Genomic DNA, 22078 nt, shown 5'->3' on the forward strand with positions numbered 1-22078 from the left:
AATCTTGTATATGCAAATGCATTTTATTCTATGTTTTGGTGCTAAATGCAGTGGTATAAAACATATTACACAGGGACGTGCAAAATAGGGAAAATATTTCAGGGGTTCCTATTAAATATGGAAACTATTTCATGGATCCCTAGGAAATACAGTTTTCATCATCATAATGATAACCCAGAACTACTATGCACAGCTTTACATTTGTCCATTGTAATCAGCCTTCTGTTCTTGAAAGTTAAAACATGGCCATTCTAATGCCAATTGGTGCACATGCATAGTAGCACATTGCAGAGAACAGCTTTAACAATATCTCCCTTCTTCAGTGTTGTTTCCTGGCCTCGCATATGCAACCTATAGTTAAATAGTTGAAAGATGCTCCCAACCATAAACATTTCTTCTTGTGGGTAGTTATGCTAATGAAGATGGGCCCTGTGTTGTACCCTACTTAACGTTACATTTATCATGGATGTGGGAGTGGGTAGTCAAGAGGGTAATAAAAAGGACTCCCATCTGTGTGAGATTGCTAATCTGAAGTTTCCCGTGTTTTAAGAAATTGATTGAAGAACCAATTTTGACTAAATAGAGATATTAAGGCTGCAAGACATTGGAGACCTTTATGATGAGGACAAGTTTTTTTTTAACCGGGCTAAGACAAAATTTTGAGTTAAAGGTGGGCAATTATTGAAGTATGCTAGATTGGTAAAGGCTTCCTAGATCACACAAGATGTTGCCAGGTAGACCACTAAACTCTACATTGACTAACAAATTAAGACAACTGATGCTGGTTGGGTGGATGCCTCAGGTCAGCAATCTATAGCACTCTGTAGGGACTGACCTGCTACAAAATTATCAATTGTGAGTAAATGGGAAGAGGGCTGTGGGACTCCATAGTTGGATGGTTGTGAGGTTACAGAATACTCTGCGAAGGAGTGATATGAGTGAGAACACTTCAGCAATAAACATTCACATGGTTCAGCTAGATGACTATAGCCAAAGAGGTCTGTGGCCAGGCCTCAGGTGACTGTCCCAAGTGAAACGATGAAACGAGATGAAGAGCATTTGGAGATATGTCTGCCCTTGAGGCCATGCAATTGTACAGCGGCCCACAACTGCTCAACATGCACTGCAGAACATTGAAATACAACAAATCTTGGTGATGGGTGACCCTCTGTGATGCTGATTTGGATCGCAACAGTGTACATAACTAGGACATTAGCAAATAAGGATAGTTATGGGTATCTGTAGTGAGGGATGGGCCCCACACAGAATTGAATGGTCCCTTGCTCTCTGCTTCTTTGAGAAATGTTGAATGGATGTAGTATCAGTTGTAAATGTTTTGATAAATTGAGTCATTTAGTGGTTAGTTTTGCCTTTATATAATGGGAGCCTGCCACTTATTATTTTCTCATTCCCACACCATATTAGGGAATCTTGTCTCAAATCCTATCTTGTTTCCTTACTACTTTGCTCTTTGCTCGCACTATTTTGTTTGATCCTTTTTCCAATCTTCTCCCCTTCTATACACCATCTTTTAATTTGTTTTAAAGACACAATGCGGGTTTAAGGCTTCTTCAAGCAACAGCAAAGCTGTGGAGGATGTGGGGAGCTGCTGAGCTGAGGTCCCATTAAATCCATCTTTCCTGGGACTATGAAATGTTTTAAGGACTAGCATTGGTGTTTGATGACCAACAACCATGAATACAATTGCCACAGGCAATCACTCAGGGTAGCATTCCTATGCCAGTCATGCATTCGTACTGGAGTATTAGTTGAGGGTGGTGAGAACTCACCGCAAATAAGTATCACAGACCTTGTTAGGGTGACTCAATAAAGTCACTAAATAAACCTGTGCTCAACCCCCTGGGAGCTACAGCACAGAGCAGCCAGGTTTACCTTAGAGGCAATGTGAAAAATATTTATGAAGTACTCAAACAGTATTAAAGTAAACACACAGCACATGAAAAATCTCGAACCAATTTATAAAAATAGTGAATGTTTTTAATAAATATAATAGCACCAAAACCGGAGTTATAAATTTTTAACGTTTGTATGTAAAAATAACACCAAAAGGCACTAAGCACCAACCATGGGCAACTGGTCATGCTGGACCGGGACAAGGGTAAGATTTAAGGCTGACTGCAATGGAGCATGGGTTAGATACAAGGATCAGCTTCCTCCCAGTTACAAAGTTACCTTCTCAGTCAGAAGCTTTTATGGAGTTATAAAATTTTCAGCAGGACCAGGCAGCCAACTGGATCCAAAGAAGGGCTCAACAGTGACAGGGAGCCACTGAACACGTTCTCAAAGGCTAATTTACATCTGGCCCAGGGATGCCATCGACAAAGGTTGCCGGCATTGCTTGGATGCGGCCTTGTCTCGAGTTGTATGAAGCCGTCGACCGAATGCTGCTTGGCATTGAATCTGGTGAGGCTGTTGACACAGATTGTTTGCATCGAGCACAGTTTAGCTCTTAGATATGGAGGACTAAACTCTGATCACAGCCAAGAGACCAGGACATTACATTGGGGACATTACTTGGTGTCATGCTTAACCCAAGTACTGTCCCCAATAAGGTCAGCAGAGTGTACCAGGTCAGGTCCAATTTGGCACTGGTCAGCTGAAGAGCAGAAAAAGGCCAGTAAAACCTTGTTGTAAGCCTGTACCTCAAACAGGAGGTCAGCCTGGGGTCCTGGGTTCAAGGCAAGAAGGTCCAGCCTTCCTTCAGGGTCTGCAAACAGCAGTCCTTCTTCTGATTCCTCTCAGATTCAGGAGTGTTCTGTTGAGAGTAGAGGGGAAGCCATATTTATGTCCAGCGGCAGCCTGTGGGTGTAGGCAACCACTGGCTACACCCTAGCCAATGAAGTATTAATTCCCAGAGGTGATCCTACCCATTGTTACAGTGCTTCCTGTGTATTTTACTGTAACATATTCTACAGTGCCCCTCTCAACCTAAAGCCAAAACGGCAGGACCTTTTTTCTCCTGGTCAGAGCTCTCCTGGGCACATCCAGATGTGTGGCTATGATAATGGGGCTTGTGACAGGGTAGGCTGCTTTGAAATGTAAACACCTCCCCACACGCAAGCCCTTTGTCCACTGTATCTAAAATGGCAGGACCTTCCTTCCCTTAATCAGAGCTCCTGGGCACACCCAGAGATGTGGCTATGATAATGGGTAAATCCTCCCTTGTGATCACTTCATCCGACTTCTGGGGCAGCTCCCCCTCCCATTGGGTTTGGAGCCAAGCTGGCAAGAGGGACAAAAGAAGGTGCAGGCCTCGTGTCAGGTGTGTCTGCTAGTGACAGGATGGGCCTCTTTGAAGTGTAACTAGTTCTTGTGCTCAGTCCCTAGGCCATCGTATCAAAGAAAGGACCAACACCTCCCCACACCTGCGCCCTTTGTCCCTTGTTTGGGAGCAATCCACATCTCACCACAAAGGAGCCTTCAGCAGTCAGTTGACATTGATTACTTGTAGAAAGGCCTCCAGAGATTTAGGTAGGGAAGAATAGTACCTTTCCCAACATAGTTAAACAGATTTGATTTCACCAATGAATTACATTTTGAATAACTATTAAAATGAGTCCTTGAATTAAATTTTTTGCTGCTTCGAAGCCAAACTTTCATTATAAGGCATTATAATTTAATCCAGTGTTTTCCTATGGGGCAGCTAACCTTGCCACAGTGAAAAGGGTTTTTGGGGCCTTTTCTCTATCAAGACATGTATAACATCAATTTCTACATGTTCTACTTTTAAATACCATTCACCTTGCCCTAATGGGCAATATGGCCTACCATATGTACGACATATAAATATCTAAAAGGAAGGGTTAAGCCTGTCAAAAGGATGATTTAACAGGTAGATTTGGCAACTTAAAAACTGCACTACCGGGCTGCAGAGGCAGCCCTGAGGACACGCTTTACAGTGCTACTGTAGTGGGCAGTACAATGAGTGCTCCAGTCTACTAGTAGCATTTAATTTACAGGCCCATGGTACATGTAGTACCATATGGTAGGGACTTATAAGTAAATTAAATGTGCCAACTCGGTTTATGCTACCTTCAGTGTGTCTTAAGGGAGTGCACAGCCCTTTTCCACTGGTTAGCAGGTGTAAAGTGTGCAAAGTCCTAAAGCCAATAAAACAGTTCAGGGAAAAATCTGGGCAATACAACACTAAAGATGGCCTTTTCCAACACCTGTGCCAAGGATTCCTGTGCTGAGTGAGGGGGCGTAGTGCGAGTCTGAATTCTGACTCTGTCAAGAATGTCAAGTATTGTTTCTGAAGTGCTGTTTGAGGAGAGATACCTTTTTGCAAAGATTCTTGGAGACCATTTTCCTGGTTCTGACTCTGTGCAAGTGTGTAAAATATTTCTCCTTCAGTGACTTTGAAAGTGGGTGAACGCTTTTAGAAAGATACTGCATATATATTGGAAATATTTTTAGATGTTGGTTTCAACTGATCTTTGTTTGTAAATAGGTATTGAGACAATATAGATCCTATTTATCTACTTCCTCTGACTACATACGTGAACAGTGGTACACCTGGATTGTCACCCCATGAGACTAATCTTCCTTACACAACTCAGAATATGATGCCCTCCGGATTCATTTTAGAAGAATTTAGTGATCAAACGAAGGACCAATTGGGATCCTGAAGGAGCAATTTTGCCCCATACAAAACATTGTATATGTTGCAGTTGGAATGTATATGCCTTTATTAATTGATTGAAGATTATGTAAATGTAAATCCTGAAGAAGTTGGAGTGATTGTTAGATCACAGAAAGGTGTCAATGATTTTATGTTGGTCCGCGATTAGCCTGCACTGAATATTGAGCTATAATTGTACAGTGTCAATATTGGCAATGTGAAATGATCATCAGAGACTGATGATTGTCTTTTTTCACTATTCCGATTATGTTTGTGTTGTGTAACATGTCTAGATATGTATTTCGGAATATTATTGAATAACATTTTAAATAAGTGTGTATATTTGTTATATGTGGTATGAAGACATTTTTACACAGTATTACACACTAGTACTGATTGATTGAGCATAATTGTTCACTTTGGTTGAGAGTTCATTTGTGTCAGGTTAATTAACACTTCCCTTAGTCCTGAAGGGTTACTCTCTTTTCAGTCTATACCTTGTTAATTAGATAACGAGAAACCACGGAAACAGCATTTTCATCTCTACTTTTGTTCTAACTAAATGCAGATTTCATTGGTTGGCACTGGCCCATTAACCAATCTAGCGCTGGCAGTGAAAATGGACCCATCACTTCCGCAGAAACTGAAGAATTTGTTCATCATGGGTGGAAACATGGAATGTAAGTAATATGTTCATTCCTCAGTAGACAGTGGTTTAAAATTACAGTAATACAAGAAGAGGATCTATGTGATCTTCGATTTAGTTGCTTCACACCCTCTCATTTACTAGGTACATTTGTGTGACAGTGTGTTCTGGGGCTGATGAATTTGGGCTTGCAGACTGCAGAGTAAGTGTTTAGAACAGTGGTGTCCAACAGAGGTTTATGATGGTTAGGCCGACACCAGATTTTCTGGATATCCACATAAGATAAGTTCAATTATAGTGAGTCCAAATCGGACTCAATTCATAGTCACTGGTTATCCTGTAAATCTGGCATAGATCATTCATGAACCTACTTTGACCATTATGTCTCTTGCAACAATGAAATTCCACCCCAATGCTGACTGGGCAGTTATTAAGGTTGCACAATTTCAATGGTTATATGGCATAAGCTTTTAGATCAATTCCCAAATAAAATGGGAGGTGAACATCACTAGCTAAAAATGCGTTTCTTTTACTACATACCTTGATTATACTCGGAATGATGCTAGTGGTTATTGTAATGCATTGCCTTCATCAAAGACGGAATCAAGTTGATAATGTTTTTTTCTTTAGCCAGAGGAAATGATTCGATTTGTGGGGAATTCAATTTTTCATCTGATCCAGAAGCTGCTTATATTGTCTTGAATGAGTATACATGCCCTACTTATATTGCAACATGGGAGTTTACATGTCGCAGCCAATTGCCTTGGGTAAGATTTCACATTTTGCTCTTATGCATGCTAATACAAAATGAAATAGTTTGAGTGTGTTTGGCACTAATGTTTGACCAATTTGCAAATTCACATTGTGCAATGATGGTTCATTCTAGGGAATATTTGAACACCAGAAGCAGTACTTGACTCAAAAACAAAATAAAAAGTGTAAATGAAACAGAAAAGATACAGCCTGCATGTTCATTTTCCTTTTTTAAATAGCCAACTTACTTTAATTTTATAGTTAACCAGAGGTGGCCCAAGCATGTATACATTTGGTATTCCAGAAGTCCCAGGAGACCCCCGGTTCCGACCTGGGGCTTGCCAGTCTGAGCAACCCCAAATCATGCAGTGGATTTTCCTAGTGACTGTCAAGCTTAAGATTGCAAAGGCAAAACTCCAAGTCCATACAAACCCCAGTTCACGCCCTACACTGAGAAATGAAGATATGATCAGGTGGGGGGAATAGTTTGTGATAGCAAGGGAAAGTAAGGGGGCAAACGGAAACTCCTCATTCCCCAACACACATTGTCCAACACACTGTACTCCCCAGGGATGTTGTCTCAACTGTCTTTAACAGGGTGGTTTACAGAAAGAATACTGCAGCCTCTCTAATATTATCCTCTTAGGGATGGGGGAGCAAGTGCGAAAGCTATACCTGGCTGTCTGTGTTTCTTCAGTGAGCTACCCAGCCTGTGACAAATCAGTCCACAGCACTCTCAACAGGGACCCCAATGGAGCTGTCATGCTCACATCTTAGGGATTTTCAATGCTCGCCTCCTAGGGAAAGTGTGAATTGAAGCAGGTCTTCAGTGGAAAAATTGTGGAGACCGGTGTGTTGGTGCTGGTTTGTCACCAATTTAAGCACTTTCCAACCCCCATCCAACAACACAGGGTTTAGGGCTGACTCACAAGAATTTGCCTTTATGTCTATGTTTACCCTGCCCAGGCTTCATTCCTGGACAGGGCTACGGGATAGGGCACAAGAAGCCTGTGCATCTCTGCTCAGTCTGACCCCTTTTTATTCCGGGAAGAGGAGCCTTGCAAGAAGCAAGTGTCACTGGCGGCAGCAGTTGCATCCCACGGCCACACCTTCAGTTAGGTCGTACAGCAGGTAGGAAGCACCTGCATTCAGGCATATCACCGGTTGGGCCTATCCACCCCCTCTAGCACTAAAATGGATATGTCCTCCAAGCTGATCAGGCCTCTGGGGTCAGATTGACCAGAACCACTGGAACTCGTGTCTCCCAAATAGAGTCTCAACCTACCTGCCCTTGCCCTGGGCTGGCGAGACACCAGTTCCCAGTCAGTCTTTTGGTCAGGCACAAGCGGCTGGAGCACTGCTGGCTCCGCCAGCCCGCTTCAGTTGGCCACAGGAGGACACCCTCCAAGTGGGAAGAGACATCATAATGGGACTCCCTCCAAGTCACCTTATCCAGCGATCCAGTGTCCGTGATCTTCCTGAGCTGTTGCAAGCCCAGACACCAACATGAGAATATGAAGCGTCTAGTCTGCAAAAAAATGTCCCAAAGTTACACCTTCCTAAAGTCCAGTTTGGGGGCTCATGTCTGCCCTAGTACATCATAGGTTACCTATTACTTATAAGAATTATAAAGGATTAAAGGCTCTGTGATACCAAGAGCTTGTAGAGCACGACTACCATCTTTGGTAGCCAAGGTATGTTCCCTGAATTCACATTTTAAAGTGTAAACATAGAATGCAACACTGTAGTCCATTTATATCTGTGGGCATGTAACAAATAGGTGGTGAATGACAGTTTGACAAAAAACGCAAGTATTGTAAGTTTCTTATGTATAGCTCTGTTTGGGCTGGTATAATCAAGATCTTTTGTTCACAGATCCTCAGGGAGTGGACTTTGGCTCAGCCCCCTTGAACCGAGTGGTTGCTTTGATTAAGCTGGTTTTAACCATTGCTTAAGTCCAGTGTCATTCACATAGTGGATCATCGTGGATCAGCCCACAAGAGTATTGCTGTCTTACCATTCAGCCATTGACTACAATGCTTATTATTATACCTTTGAAGAGTGCGCTTCCATTCCAGTGCACAAGGTGCATTGTTTTCTGCAGCAGCTGACAGGGACCGTCTGGTGAAGGCAGAAGCCACATTGAGAAGAAAGCTGCCAAAAATAATAGCAACACATTCCCAGCGACAAATGACTCCTTGAATATTGATATAAACAAGTATGTCTGTCATATCATATTTGTTTGATGCTACTTTTCTACAAACTCACGTTTTGTGCAAAAAAGAACGCTAAAGAAAAAATGCATAACACATGACTAGAGAAATATTGAAAATAACATGAGATGTATTATAGTGCATTTATATATTTACACAGATCATACTTTAACCTCTTTAGTGCTGAGGATGACCCATTGATTGTCTCCGCACCATGGAGATATTGCGGAGGAAGACTAGTTGTCCTTAGCATTGAAAAGGAAAATGCTTCTGGTTTAAAAATCAGAAGCATTTTCTTTTTCAAAATCAAAGTTAATACGGAAAGTGCTTCACTGGTGCTCCAGAGTTAGATTTTTTTTTCTTCTGCATTAACACCAGTGCACACAGCCGAGGTCACAACAAAAAAAAGTGAAAGCAGACCATGCTAAAAGGAAAATGCTTCTGGTTTAAAAATCAGAAGTATTTTCTTTTTCAGAATCAAAGTTAAGACACATAGAGCTTCACTTGTGCCTAGAGTTCTTTTTTTTTCCTTTTGCATTAACACCAGTGCACACAGCCGAGGTCACAGCAAAACAAAAGCGAAAGCACACCATGCTAAAGGCACGGTCTGCTTGCACTTTTGATTGGTGCCGGGAGGCATAACTCTGCCACTTAGCACCGATCAACCCTGGAGAGGCAACTTTGGAAAGGGGACAATGACCTCTTTCCAGCACTTTCTCTTCCTAGTGGACTCCTGCTTGGGCATTGTGCTTTGCACGCAATCCCTAAGAAGGGATACACTCCACTAGATGCAGAAGACATTTACTTGCAGTGGGAGAACCCTCTGGCCATTGGCCTGTGCTCCCCAGCCCCAGAGCAAATCAGTCTTACCTTTTCACCCCTCCAGTTGATAGACAGAAGGTGTTTACCTCCACTCTGGCTCACTAGGCACCAAGAAAATGTTTAGTACACAACAGTCATTCTGCCCTCCCTGGGTGGACCAGTAGGGTTACTTATCCCCAATCAACCCTCAACCCTGGGGTCAGGATTACCACTAGAGAGAAGCTAAAAAATGTTCAGAAAGAAAATAAAAAAATATTGCGGGTGGGAGGGTTTGTTCGGCCTATAGCTCGCAATAGGAACAAATCAAACCGGGGTCAGTTTCTCCATGTTGTGTTTTCAGCCTTTTGTGTCGTGTGCGCTAGTTTCTGAAACAGGGTTGGGTAGTGTTTGGGAAAGTGTGTGAACACCCACTGGTAGGAATTATGTGGATTTCCACATCTTCCAAAACTTAGAGTTGCAGAAATTTGAGAAAAAGTGAGATTTTAGTCAGAGTTTGAAATTTGCAAGGCATTCTGGTTAAGAAAATGTTGTGGGATTCACATAAGACAAACAACCAGGACACTGCTGGGTGCCTAGTTTTCCAAAACATCTGGCTTTGGTAGGTGTTAGAAATCGGGTCTCTAGTTGGCAGGGGTATACATCTTTGTCCAAGTAGGTACCACAATCCTAGTCAGGGCAAGTCACAACACAACGCAAGTTATCCTGTGCTCACCCTTCGGTAGCTTGGCACAGAGCAGGCAGACTTAACTTAAAAGGCAATGTGTAAAGTATTTGTGCAATAACTCACACAGAAACACAGTAAAAACACCACAAAAATACATCACAAAGATTCAGAAAAATGTATAATATTTACCTGAATAAAATAAGGTCAGAATGATGAAAATCCAACGTACACAAGTAAAGTTATGAATTTGTATAGATTAAATCCCACTAACGCGCTTAGAAACTCAATAGCTCCAGCTGGGGCTATCACGGCATTGTTGACGGAGTCGTTTCCAATATTCCAACATTACAGGCGCTGGTCACGGACTCACAGGGACCCCCAGGTACAGTACCTTTGAAAACTAAGTAACAAAGACGTCGCACGGAGCCGGTGCGGTGTCAGTCCCTTACGGCATCAGGAGAGGTGGGGCGTTGGTTCCGTACTGCATGACAGGGGAGGCAAGGCATCGGTCTGTCTGGTTGCAGGTCGAGTTGGTATGGTGAGGCATCGTTTCCTTGTGACCCAGCGGGGTTGATGAGTTCAGTCGGTCAAGAGTGTGACATCGTAGGCGTCGCAACGTCTGACTTGCATTGCAGGCTATGGAACGGGATCAGGCTGCGGCGTCACTGAAGTCGTTCCTGGCGTTGCTGAAGTCAGAAAACTAGGTAAAAGCTAGCAGATAAAGTCTTTGCTGACCCTGAGATTTCAAAACAGAAGGCAAGCTCAATCCAAGACCTTGGAGGGCACTTTTGGGGAAGGCAGAGTCCTAACAGCAGAGTCAGGGGGCAGCAGGGCAACAAGCAAGCCAGCAGTCCTTCTCAGGAGAGCAGTCCAGATGAGTCCTTTGAGCAGCCAGGCAGTTCCTCTGACAGAGCGCAGGTGTAGATCCAGAAGTGTCTTAATTGGTGGGGTCAGAGACCCAGTTTATATACTGAAAAATGCCTTTAAAGTGGTGAAAAGTTAAAAGAGCATTTTTTAACTGCACAAGTTCCCCTTTCAGCCCAGTCCTGTTTACCAGGATCCCTGTGGGGGGGGGGGGGGTACCAGTCCTTTGTGTGAGGGCTGACTCCTTGCCTTTGAAATGTGAGAGAGCCCCCCCATCTTCCTGCCCAGGGAGACCCATTCAGTATGCAGATGAATGCTGATGTGACTGTGTGTTCTGTGTTTATGGCTGTCTGGGTGGAATGCACAAGGGGAGCTGTCAACCAGCACAGGCCAGATGTGGATTGGAGACAGGCTGTAAGGCACAGATGGCAGTAAGTGCAGATAAATGCCTACTTTGTTGCATTTCTAACATGGTAATATTAAATCCAGCTTCACCAGTAAGTAGGGTTTTCTGTTACCATTCTGGCAACACTAAACATGACAGGGCCACTCCTTTCAGATCAGAATCCACCACTCAAAAGGATATGAGGGCATTCTAATGCTAGTCTGTGAGAGGAGCAGGCCTCACAGTAGAGGAAAATGAATTTGTGAGTTTTTACACAAGTAAATTAAATGTGCTATTCGGTATGAGCCAATGTTACCATGTTTAGGGGAGAGAACGTATGCACTTTAGCACTGGTCAGCAGTGGTAAAGTCAGCAGAGTCCTAATACCAGCAAAAACAGGCTCAGACAAATGGAGGGAGGCATGCAAAAGGTTGGGGGATGACCACCCTAAGGCCTTCAGGTCTATTAGCAGGTTTAAATGGGTGGCAGCTGAGGCCAAGCCCAAATATCATCATTGCCAAAACAGGTCATTTTATTTTTTTTACAAGAAATGTTGATGTCTCTAAGTTTCGTTTTGGGATCTTCTATGTTGCAGGTGCTAGCCTGAGCCACACAAGTGGGGTAATGTTTCTATCTGGGGAAGTGTGAGAACACTGGGTGGAAGGAATTGTGTGGCTCCCCGCAGATTCCAGAAGTTTCCGGCACAGAAACGCAAAGAAAATGCAAATTTCAAATCAAAGTTTGAAGGGCATTGTGGGTAAGAAATCATTGTGAAATCTATGCAGGGCACACCACCATGGAATCCTCTTAGTGTCTAGTTTTTTAAAATGTCTGGGTTTGGTAGGTTTCCCTAGGTGGTGGCTGAACCCTGGGCGAAATACAACAGCTACTGCCATTGCCAAAATAAGTCATGTTTTTCATAGGGAATGTTGATTTTTCTATGTTGCGTTTTGGGGACTTTTGTGTTGTAGGCGCTAGGCCGAGTCACCCAAGTGGGGTACTGTTTTTATCAGAAGTATGATAATGCTGAGTGTAAGGAATTTTGTAGAACCATGCCGATTCCAGAATTTTCCATCGCAGACGTGAGGAAAATGCAAGATTTTAGTTTAAATTTATGGTTTTCAGGGGATTGTGCATAAGAAAATGTTGCAGGATCCACACAAGGCAAACAACCCATGATGTCTCCGGGTGTCTAGTTTTCAGACATGTCTGGGTTTGATAGGTTTATTCCATCACCAAAATCAGGTCATTATTTTGAACCAGAAATGTTGATGTTGCCTTGTTGCATTTTAGGGTTATTGTGTTAGGAGCGCTTGGCCAAGCCAAACAATTGAGGTAATTTTGTTTTTTATTGAAACGGAGTGTTTAAACACTTGGTAGTACGAAGTTTGTGGATCCCTGGAGATTCAGGAAGTTTCAACCACAAAAATATGAGCAAAAGCCAGATTTTAGTCAAAGTTTAAGGTTTGGTGGTCATTATGGGTAAGAAAACATTGCGGGTTCCACACAAAGCACACCACCCTAGAATACTGCGGGTGTCTAGTTTAAAAAAATGTCTGGGGTTTATAGGCTTCACTGGGTGGTAGCTGAACCTGGGCTCGAATGCTGCAGCTAACCTGTTTGCCAAACAGGCATTATTTCTACAGGAAATGTTGAAGTATCCACATTTTATTTTTCGGTTTTCGTGTTGTGGACGATAGACTGAGCTGCTATCCACATTGCCAAAACATGTCATTTCTTTTTTACAGGAAATGCTTATGACTCAAGGTTGCGTTTTGGAGCCTTCTGTTATTATGAAGTTAATTTGTCTCCTTTACTTGATTACAAATGGAAACCAGTATGAAAGAAAGATCACATTTTGCAAATTACCCTGGAAATCACATAACAATATGGATACCCCCATATTCAGAGTTGTACAAGTACTTACTATTCCTAAACTCTTTGTCTTGTGCACATTTCACAAATACAAAGGTTTCCTTCATACCTATTTTCCATTCATCAGATTTTACCACATGAATTGCTGCATGGTTGGTACACAATGAAAAATCAATACAAAGTGTAGCTAAGTTGTTGGCTCTGGGTATCACATGTTTTCGGACCACAAACAAACAGTATGCGCCTGATTACAAGTGTTGTTTTTTCTGACCTCTGCATATAGCCCTATATGCCCAGGGGTACTGAACTATGAGTTTAGTTGCATTTAACTACTCATCCAATAATTATTGAACAAATTAAATACCTCAACCTTCGTTAAATTTCAACACATGAAACCAGCTGAAATTTAACGGGGGGAAAGTATATGGTATTTGTCACGCATAATTTGGTGAGTTCAACACCAAAATCTGTGTATATGATAGAGACATCTAGTTGCATATTCCTTACCTTAGAATTTCCTCAGGCGTCAGTCTGGATCCGGAGATTTTTCTTGAGCAATACCCCTGCACGCCGTTAGGTGGCGTCGATTGGATCCGCCGTTGTCGGGGTTGTCATCCATGCCGGATATGACGTGGGTTCTACATAGGCACCACCCCGGCATGCTGACATCAGTTCTTTTCTTTCTGCGCCAGCCAGCGCTGATCCGAAGAAGAGCATACCCCTCAGTTGCTTTTTGACTAGTATTTTTCAACTATTTGTTGAAGGTTTTTGAGTATCTACACTCCTGGTGCATCCAGGATGTCTTTGCGTAAGACCGGGTTCAAGCCCTGCGAGCCTGTCATTGGGCAATGTCCATGACAGATCCCCACCTCATGTGGCTGTGGTGTCTGGAGCGCAACCATGACCCAGTGTTGTGCTCAGAGTGCCGGGCCATGAATCCGAAAGCTTTGAGGGAGTGGTCCCTAAAGCTCCTTGCGGCTCGGTGCTCGACTCCATGTAGGTCCCGATCTCGGTTGAGAGGAAGGTCCCAGGAACATTCGTGGATCCTCCCCTCATCATTGACCCACTCCAAGTCCTCTGGAGGATCAGGTAAGTTGAGGCACAAGAAGAAGTCGAAGAACAAACGTTCTTTGACTTCACCCCATCCATCGTCCGACGAGACAAGGGAAAGGGAGCATTGTCGCTCTAGGCCTCCATCCACAGAGCCTGCGCCTGGGTCGGCTTTGCACCTCCCTGACTTTCTGGGAGCCAGAGCGACCCTTGCCCAACTCAGAGGGGTTTATGAGGCCATGTGCCTCATTTGTGGCCAGTCTGACCCCGTTGCAGCTCCTTTGGGCCCCTTAGGGTCATAAGGGTCCCTCACGGGTTCTGCGCCAGCGGCTTTGGTCTCTGCTCCAGGGGTCACCCATGGATCCGTTCTTGGATTCAAACCAGCATCGGTTGTACCACCTCAAGCTTCCTCAGCGCTGGTTCCGATGTAGACGCTCTCTCCTGATGCCACCCATGGCCCCCGGCAGCGTCAAACTCATCCTCATTGCCGACTCCAACACGGAGCTGGATCGGATTTCAATTTCGACCGGGACCTTGCCACTTATGTCGGATCCTGATCCTTATTCTTATGAGTTGGGATACGGTGAGGGATGGGAGGGGTGGCTGGACCCGTTAGAATATTATCTTAAAGATCCTATGGACCTGTGTATGGACCTGGTTGAACCCAGTGGTCTGGATACTTCCCCAGATTCTGGCATGCTGTCTCCCCCTACCGTGGTTAGGGAGGAGGAAGCATCCTATTTAGTGGTAATGCGAAGAGCGACTGAGGTCTTGGGCCTCAAACTGCCTTCGGTGGCAGTCAGGACTAACAAAGGTGCTTCAGCCTAGGGCTTCAACCTCTGAACTCCTATTGCCCTTTAATGAGGCCCTTACCGATGCCCTGCTGAGTATCTTGTCCAAACCCAGCACAGGGGCTTCTGTGAACAGTACTATTGCCCGCCGCCATTGACCTTCTCCAACTGCCCCAGTGTTCCTGACGCAACACCCCACCCCTGAGAGATTGGTTATTAAAGCCTCTACATCTCGGGGTGCGTTCCCTTCTGCATCCCTGGATAGAGAATACAAGAGACTGATCCAACTTGGGAAGAAGATGTTTTCTTCCTCCAGCCTAGCATTGCAGTCAGTAAATGCCGCCTGCCTTTTGGGCCGTTACTTCCACACTCTGGGATATGGTTGTGAAGTGCTGCCACTTGTCACAGAGAAGGCTCAGGCTGTACTGTCCCAATTCATTGCTGATGGGAGAGACGCAGCAAAGTTCATGATCTGATGTGGACTGGACACCGGGCAGAGCGGTTGCAACAATGGTGGCCCTGAAGCGCAGTGCCTGGTTGAGGACATCTGGCTTTTCAGGGGATGTCCAATCTAACCTTATGGGCATGCCCTTTGATGGCACCTGCCTCTTAGGAGTAAAAGCAGACTTAGCACTTGAGCACTTCAAGGATTCTCGTGCTACAGTCAATTCCTTGGGGCTCCTGGATGCCCCTCGCCCCCCTCAGTTTGCTTTTTGCCCCTTTCATGGCTACGGAAGGGGTGTCCCGCCACATCCGTTCCCCCACCGGCCACAGTGCTGTGCATACTGCCCAGCCTCTGCATGGCCAGGGATGTGGGATCCACTGTCCTCGTGGATCAGGGAACCAGCGGTCTGGCCAGTCAACGACCCCCCTCCCATGCAGCTGCTTCCAAACCTTCCTAGTATGACGAATTCCCACCAGGGACCAGTCAGAGGCAGAATTCACCATCACCTGCTCTGCTTGCAGTCCACTACGGCAGATATGAGGATTTTGGAGATAGTCGGAAGGGGCTACTTACTCCCCTTCGAGTCTACCCCTGCATCCATGCCACCATTCTACGATCAGATGATGGAGGATCACTTGGCACTTCTCCGCGAGGACGTTGCAGCTCTCTTGTGCTAGATGTAGGTGCTGGTTGTTATTCCCGCTACTTTCTGGTGCCCAAAAAAGACAAGGGCCTCTCCTCCGTCTTAGCCCTTCAGTCCCTCCATCTCTTCCTCAAAAAGGAGAAGTTCAAAATGCTCACTCTGGCTCAGGTTCTATCTGCCCTGGACCCGGGAGACTAGATGGTAGTGTTGGACTTGCAGGATGCTTATTTCCAAATCCCCGTCCTGCCTGCCCACAGACGTTACTTGTGGTTAGCAGTAGGCCACAAGCAATTTCAGTTTACTGTGCTTCCCTTTGGCCTTACCAGTGCTCCTTGGGTGTTCACCAAGTTGATGGTGGTGATTGCAGCTCATCTGCGCAGGTCAGGGGTTTCAGTCTTAACCAACCTTGACGACTGGCTGTTGAAGGGGAGCTTGCCTCAGGCTGTCGTCTCCCACCTTCAGACTATGGCTGATCTCCTGCATTTGCTCGGGTTCACTGTAAACATGCCAAAGTCACACCTGACTCCCTTTCAGATGATCCCTTTTACCAGGGCTGTTCTGGACACAGTACAGTTTCGGGCTTATCTTCCTGAGCGCCAAGTCCAGGATTTTCAGGCTATGATACTGATGTTTCAGCCTCTATCCTGGATTTCAGTGAGAATGACTGTGAGGCTGCTGGACTTTATGGCCTCCTGCATCCTGCTGGTGGCACATGCCTGATGGCATATGTAAAAAGATCAAGTGATGGACTGAATGCTGAACAATGTCAAACATTCACCCCCAGTACAGAGCTCTGGGCCTAAATCCATTGTTTTTTTGCTACCCATGCCATTCCAGTTTGAACCCAGCCATATACAAATCGGTTCTTCCGAAAGTGATTGTGACCTTTCTTGTAGGCCAATACATCACTTTGCCTACTTTTTATGCACCCCCACATCCTTCTAAGGAAGAGGAGAGACTTCACTGCTTGGACCTAAAAAGAGCGTTGGCATTCTATCTTGATCATGCAAAAGAGTTCTGGGTGGATGATCTACTTTTTATGGTTATGTGGGCAGTGCAGAAGAGAACCATCTCCAGATGGGTCATACTCTGCATTAAAATGTGCTACACACTGGCTACAAAGCAACCTCCTGAAGGAGTGCATGCTCATCCTACTAGAGTTAAAGCTGTAACCAATACGTTAGCATGCAGAGTTCCAGTCCTAGACATATGTCAGGCAGCAACGTGGGCATCTCTGCACACGTTTACCAAACACTGCTGCCTGGACAGTTAGGTCCATTGGGACGGGTATTTTGCCCGTTCGATCCTGCAGTATTTTCTAATATGATCTTAGTTCGCAGACCCACCTCAGGGGATGGTATTCCATTTCTATCCATTGTAATCTGCAAATAGGTGTCTCTGGCAGATGGACAAATTAATTACCTTTGGTAACACCGTATCTAGTACAGACGATATCTAGTTGCAAATTCCTTACCAACCCACCCATCCTTCCCGCTCTGAAAACTGATTTCTAGGGACAAGGGCTCCCTCTCACGGCCCTAGTTTGGATGCGCCAGTGGTCTGTTTTCTTCATGGCCCTGTGCTTCTGGCGTGGAAAGTTGTGCAAAGAAACTGACATCAGCATGCCTATATAGGGCCAGCGATGTCGTATCTGGCCTGGATGACAGCGACAAAGGACATGGAGCTGACCGACGCCACCTAACGGCCTGCAGGGGTACTTCTCTAGAAAAATCTCAGGCTCCACACTGACGTCTGAGGAAATTGTAAGATGAGGAATCTGCAACTAGGTATTGTCTCTACCAGGTAAGGCATTACAGAAGGCAAGTGACTTGTCCTTTATTTCCCGAATTCTTTTTATCTCACCCAATAAATGATGTGCCCTTTGGTATCAATATTTATCAGGTGCTATGAATAGCACCTTCATTAGTAATCATGGCCAGTATATATCCCTGCGACTAGAAGCGTCTGATGGACATAACTGTATGTTACTTTTCTAAATTAATCTTTGGGGCAAAAAAATTGCATTTGAAAACATTGTCACCAGTTTCTATTTTTTCCTACTTATTTTCAATATTGGTTGTCTTCAACTACTAGTTTCTTACGGAAAACTGTGAGCAAGTCTACACCAATGGCCTCCTGCTGGAATGTTGTCTAGTTTTCAAAAGTGGATATCTGTCCAGGTTTAGACATGGGTTTCACATCTGTTTCAACCACTAACTGCAAGTACGTTGAAACCGTTAAATATAGGAAAAATGATTCTCTTCCAGGGGATCCTCATCAATAGTCATAAACATTGAATATTCCCGCCCTGGTGCGGGGACCCCGGAGCATATATAAAAATACACATATATTATCATGTGTAAAAACAGCAATGCAGGCTATAATCATAAACAGGCTAAAAATGCTTTATTTCTATGAAGGTTTTTTTTTTTTTTTTTTTTTTCATATTATGAAATCACAATAGAGACTAAATATCTACCCAAAACCCTAAAACTGGGCTTAGGGAAGTAAGCAGCAGTAAACACTAGAGAAAAAGAGAAAAAACTACATTGAAAAACCAATGGAGCATTCTTAGCCAATAGGCTGCATGCAGGTTAACACAGGAGAATCATAAAAACTTTGGCACCGTGCCTTTAAGACCCTGAGCACCTCCAGTATCCCACCATGCCTCAGGGGTGAAGGAAAGGTGACAGTTGGTTCACAGTTAGGACAGTTCTTTTTTCTGGCTTCTTCTGAGAGGATCCTGGAGCATTGAGCTCTCAGTTTTTCTGAGTTTTTTCTCAGAAAAATCCTTTAAAAAAGCGTTTTTTCCTTTTTCATTCGACAGATAACATCTTTGTCTGAGCCTGGCAGTTTTTTCCTGACAGAAAAATGCCTTCACTTTTTGTCAAATGCCCTTCTTGTGGGAAGAAGAAGGCCCAGTCAGACCCACACTCTCTGTGTATAGTGTGCCTGCCTCAGAGTCACTGCCCTGACACTTGTAAGCACTGCAAGAATATGTCAAAGAGGACTCTGAAGGACAGAGAAAAGATCAGGCTACATGGGCTTCATGAGAGGCAGAAAACATCGTCCTCTTCACTTCCCAGACAACCAGCAGGCCATTCTCAGGAGAGAATGGCTAGGTCGATGTCAGCAAGTAGGAAAGTACCTGTTTGTTCCCCGTCGACGTCGTCGCTACCACCGTCTCACCGGCATAGATCGCCGTCGACGGCGACACACCCGACGTCGAAGGAGACGGCGTCGAGGGAACACCATCGCAGGGGCAGGTCTCCGTCGACGGCAGCCCGCCGTTCGACGTCGAGCCATCGCCGGCGTGGCCGGTCGCCGCCAAAGGCTGTGCGCCCCCAGACGTCAAGAGACACGGCGTCGAAATTGCCACGACGGCATGAGAGACATCCGCCGTCGGCTTCCCACCGCTCCGCGTCGTGGCACACGACGGCGAGCAGGTCGAGATCCAAAGATCGCCGTTCGACGTCGAGACACTCAACGTCGAGACACTCAACGTCGAGGCAAGAGCAACCGGTGGGGCGCCCTTCGATGTTGACACAGCCGTCGACGTCGACACAGGTTTTACCTGTCCCGCAGGGAGTAGAGCATCGCCCCACGCCAGACAAGGCCGCACCATCTCCAGTGGTCTCCATACTGAACGACTCATCTCGTTCAAGAGCGGCATCATCTGGGCATGATTCGCCCATTAATCTATCTCCAAGATGCCTAGAGAGCCTTAACAGACCAGCGGCCTCCCCGGATTCGCAGTATTCGCGAATGTACTCGCCTACTGCCTCCCTGCCAAGAACGCCATCACCGACAGCAAGGGCAGGACGGGCTTGTTCTGCTCCTCGTCAACCGACCGCGAGGCCTGGGCGCTCTGCTACAGCGTCTCGCAGCAGGTCTCGTTCTCAACGACGATCCAGGTCTAGTTCACGAAGAAGATCACCCTCTTGGTCGTCGTCAGGATCATCTGTCGGGCGTTACTCCCCCACCCTAACAGATTCTCCACCTGCTAGGGTCTCACCGGTGGATGATATTACCACGTTTAACGAGGTGCTGTTAAGAGGAGCGCAGAAACTAAACATAGAGGTTCCAGAGCCATCTACCTCCTCGTCAGTCATCTTTGAGACTCTACAACAGAGATCAGCGTCAAAAAAGCTGCTGCCTCTAGTGCCTGGTTTGTTGCAGCCAACCATGGAAACTTTTCTGGCCCCAGCCTCGCTCAAATCTGCCCCTGCTAGGATTCTCAAAAAATACAAGGCTCCCGAACAGGACCCTTTGTTCCTCAGGAAGGATCCGCCACCAGACTCGGTAATATTAGCCGCAGCCCGAAACACCCACTCGGTGGCACCATCATCCACGGTCCCCCCGGATAAAGAGAGCAGGCATCTAGACTCTCTGGGGAGAAAGATGTGCGGTACGGCGGCTTCGGCAATGAAAGTCTCCAGTGCTTCTGCACTCCTGGGCAGGTATGATCGTTCTCTGTGGGACTCTCTCAATAGATTCACAGAGAAATTGCCCAGAGAGGACAGACAAGATTTTCAAGAGATCCTGCAAGAGGGATGCCTGGTATCCAACCAGGTTATCAGCGCGGCAGCAGATGGGGCGGATTTAGCTGCACATGGGTACTCACATGGAATCTGTGTAAGGAGGTCTTCCTGGCTGAGACTCACTGGTTTAAAGCAGGAAGCACAACAACGCATCCTGAATCTCCCATTCACCGGGAACTCGCTGTTTGGTGCCCATGCAGACGAGGAAATGGCCCGCATGAAGACCGAGGTGGATACCATGAGGGCAGTGGGCCTGGAAAGAAAGAAAGATTTCAGACGGAGGTATAGGCCTTATGACAGGCGCCCTTTCCAGCAGAGGGTTCAAACCCCACACTGGTCCCAAAGGTCACAGCAACGGCAGGGACGCCCTCTTTTTCAGCGAAGGAACACAAGGGAGCGAGGGTCAAGTAGACCTCAACAGTCCACTCCGAAAGCGCCGGCCAAACAATGAGATCTCGCTTCCCTCGACACTGTACACCACTCCGGTGGGGGGAAGTATTACAGGTTATCTTCACGAGTGGCACTCTATCACAAGAGACAAATGGGTGCTCAATATTGTCAAAAATGGCTACTCTCTTCTTTTCAAACAGCCGCCACCACACTTGCCACCAACCAAAGGCAATCCATCTCATCTCAGCCTGCTGCGCAAAGAGGCTCTCGCCCTCCTACAAAAGAATGCCATAGAAAAGGTTCCACCTGCGCACAGAGGAAAGGGGGTTTACTCCCCTTACTTTCTGGTGGCGAAGAAGGGTCGAGAGGGCGTTTTCAGACCAATTCTGGACCTACGGCTGCTGAACAAATACATAAGGAAACAGAAGTTCAGGATGCTAGCGCTTCACCAGATTTTCCCTCAGCTACATCAGGGAGACTGGATGTGCTCCATCGACCTGCAGGATGCATATTTTCACATCCCAATAGCTCCCAAACATCGAAAATTCCTGCGCTTCCAAGTAGCGTTACAGCATTATCAGTTCAGAGTTCTACCATTTGGCCTGAAATCTGCCCCACGCGTCTTCTCGAAATGTATGGCAGTGGTAGCGGCGCATCTTCGAAAACAAAAGATATTCATCTACCCATACCTAGACGACTGGTTACTGAAGGCTTCTTCTCCGGAGCAGGCGAGAAGCCATCGGGACATTGTGCTCAGAGTTTGCGAGTCTCTAGGTCTTCAGGTCAATTACCAAAAGTCAACCTTGATTCCAACACAGAACCTTCACTACCTGGGAGCTATAATAAACACAGAACTTCAAAGAGTGTATCCTTCGGAGGAACGACTATCCTCAATAGACAGGAAGTGTCAGGACCTGTTGAAAGCCAACGCAACTACGGCACGTCAGGTGACATCGCTGCTGGGCTCCATGGCATCGTGCATTTTTATTGTCCCAAATGCCAGACTCCACATGAGGCCCCTCCAAGAGGCATTGGAGAGCAACTGGAGCCAAAGGACAGGTCGCTGGGAGGACAGAGTGCGACTACCGGCAGTAGCACTTCAGTCATTGAGATGGTGGATGCACAGACCTCACCTGTCAGTAGGTGCTCCGTTTCACCAGGTAATTCCATCCGACACTCTGGTAACGGATGCGTCTCTTCAGGGATGGGGGGCTCATCTGGGTCCCCTTCAAGCTCAGGGCCTGTGGTCAGACAAGGAAAAGCAGTACCACATCAATCTGCTAGAACTCAGAGCGGTCCATCTGGCTCTCAAGTCTTTCATACCACTAATTCAGGGGAAAACTCTCCTAATACA

At 45.8% G+C, this 22078-nt stretch overlaps 1 protein-coding gene across 6 annotated transcripts in view; it reads left to right on the forward strand.

Moving 5' to 3' along the window:
• The window catches only part of LOC138250021 (nucleoside hydrolase-like), a 283783-nt gene that overhangs the window by 249706 nt on the left and 11999 nt on the right, over positions 1-22078 (forward strand). For all 6 annotated transcript variants that reach the window (XM_069204372.1, XM_069204374.1, XM_069204370.1 and 3 more), the window contains 2 exons: positions 5211-5322; positions 5919-6055. In XM_069204372.1, the coding sequence (XP_069060473.1) occupies positions 5211-5322; positions 5919-6055 (249 nt within the window). The remainder of the gene's footprint in view (positions 1-5210; positions 5323-5918; positions 6056-22078) is intronic.

The sequence above is a fragment of the Pleurodeles waltl genome, chromosome 8 (assembly GCF_031143425.1).
Source record: "Pleurodeles waltl isolate 20211129_DDA chromosome 8, aPleWal1.hap1.20221129, whole genome shotgun sequence".
NCBI classification, from domain to species: domain Eukaryota; kingdom Metazoa; phylum Chordata; class Amphibia; order Caudata; family Salamandridae; genus Pleurodeles; species Pleurodeles waltl.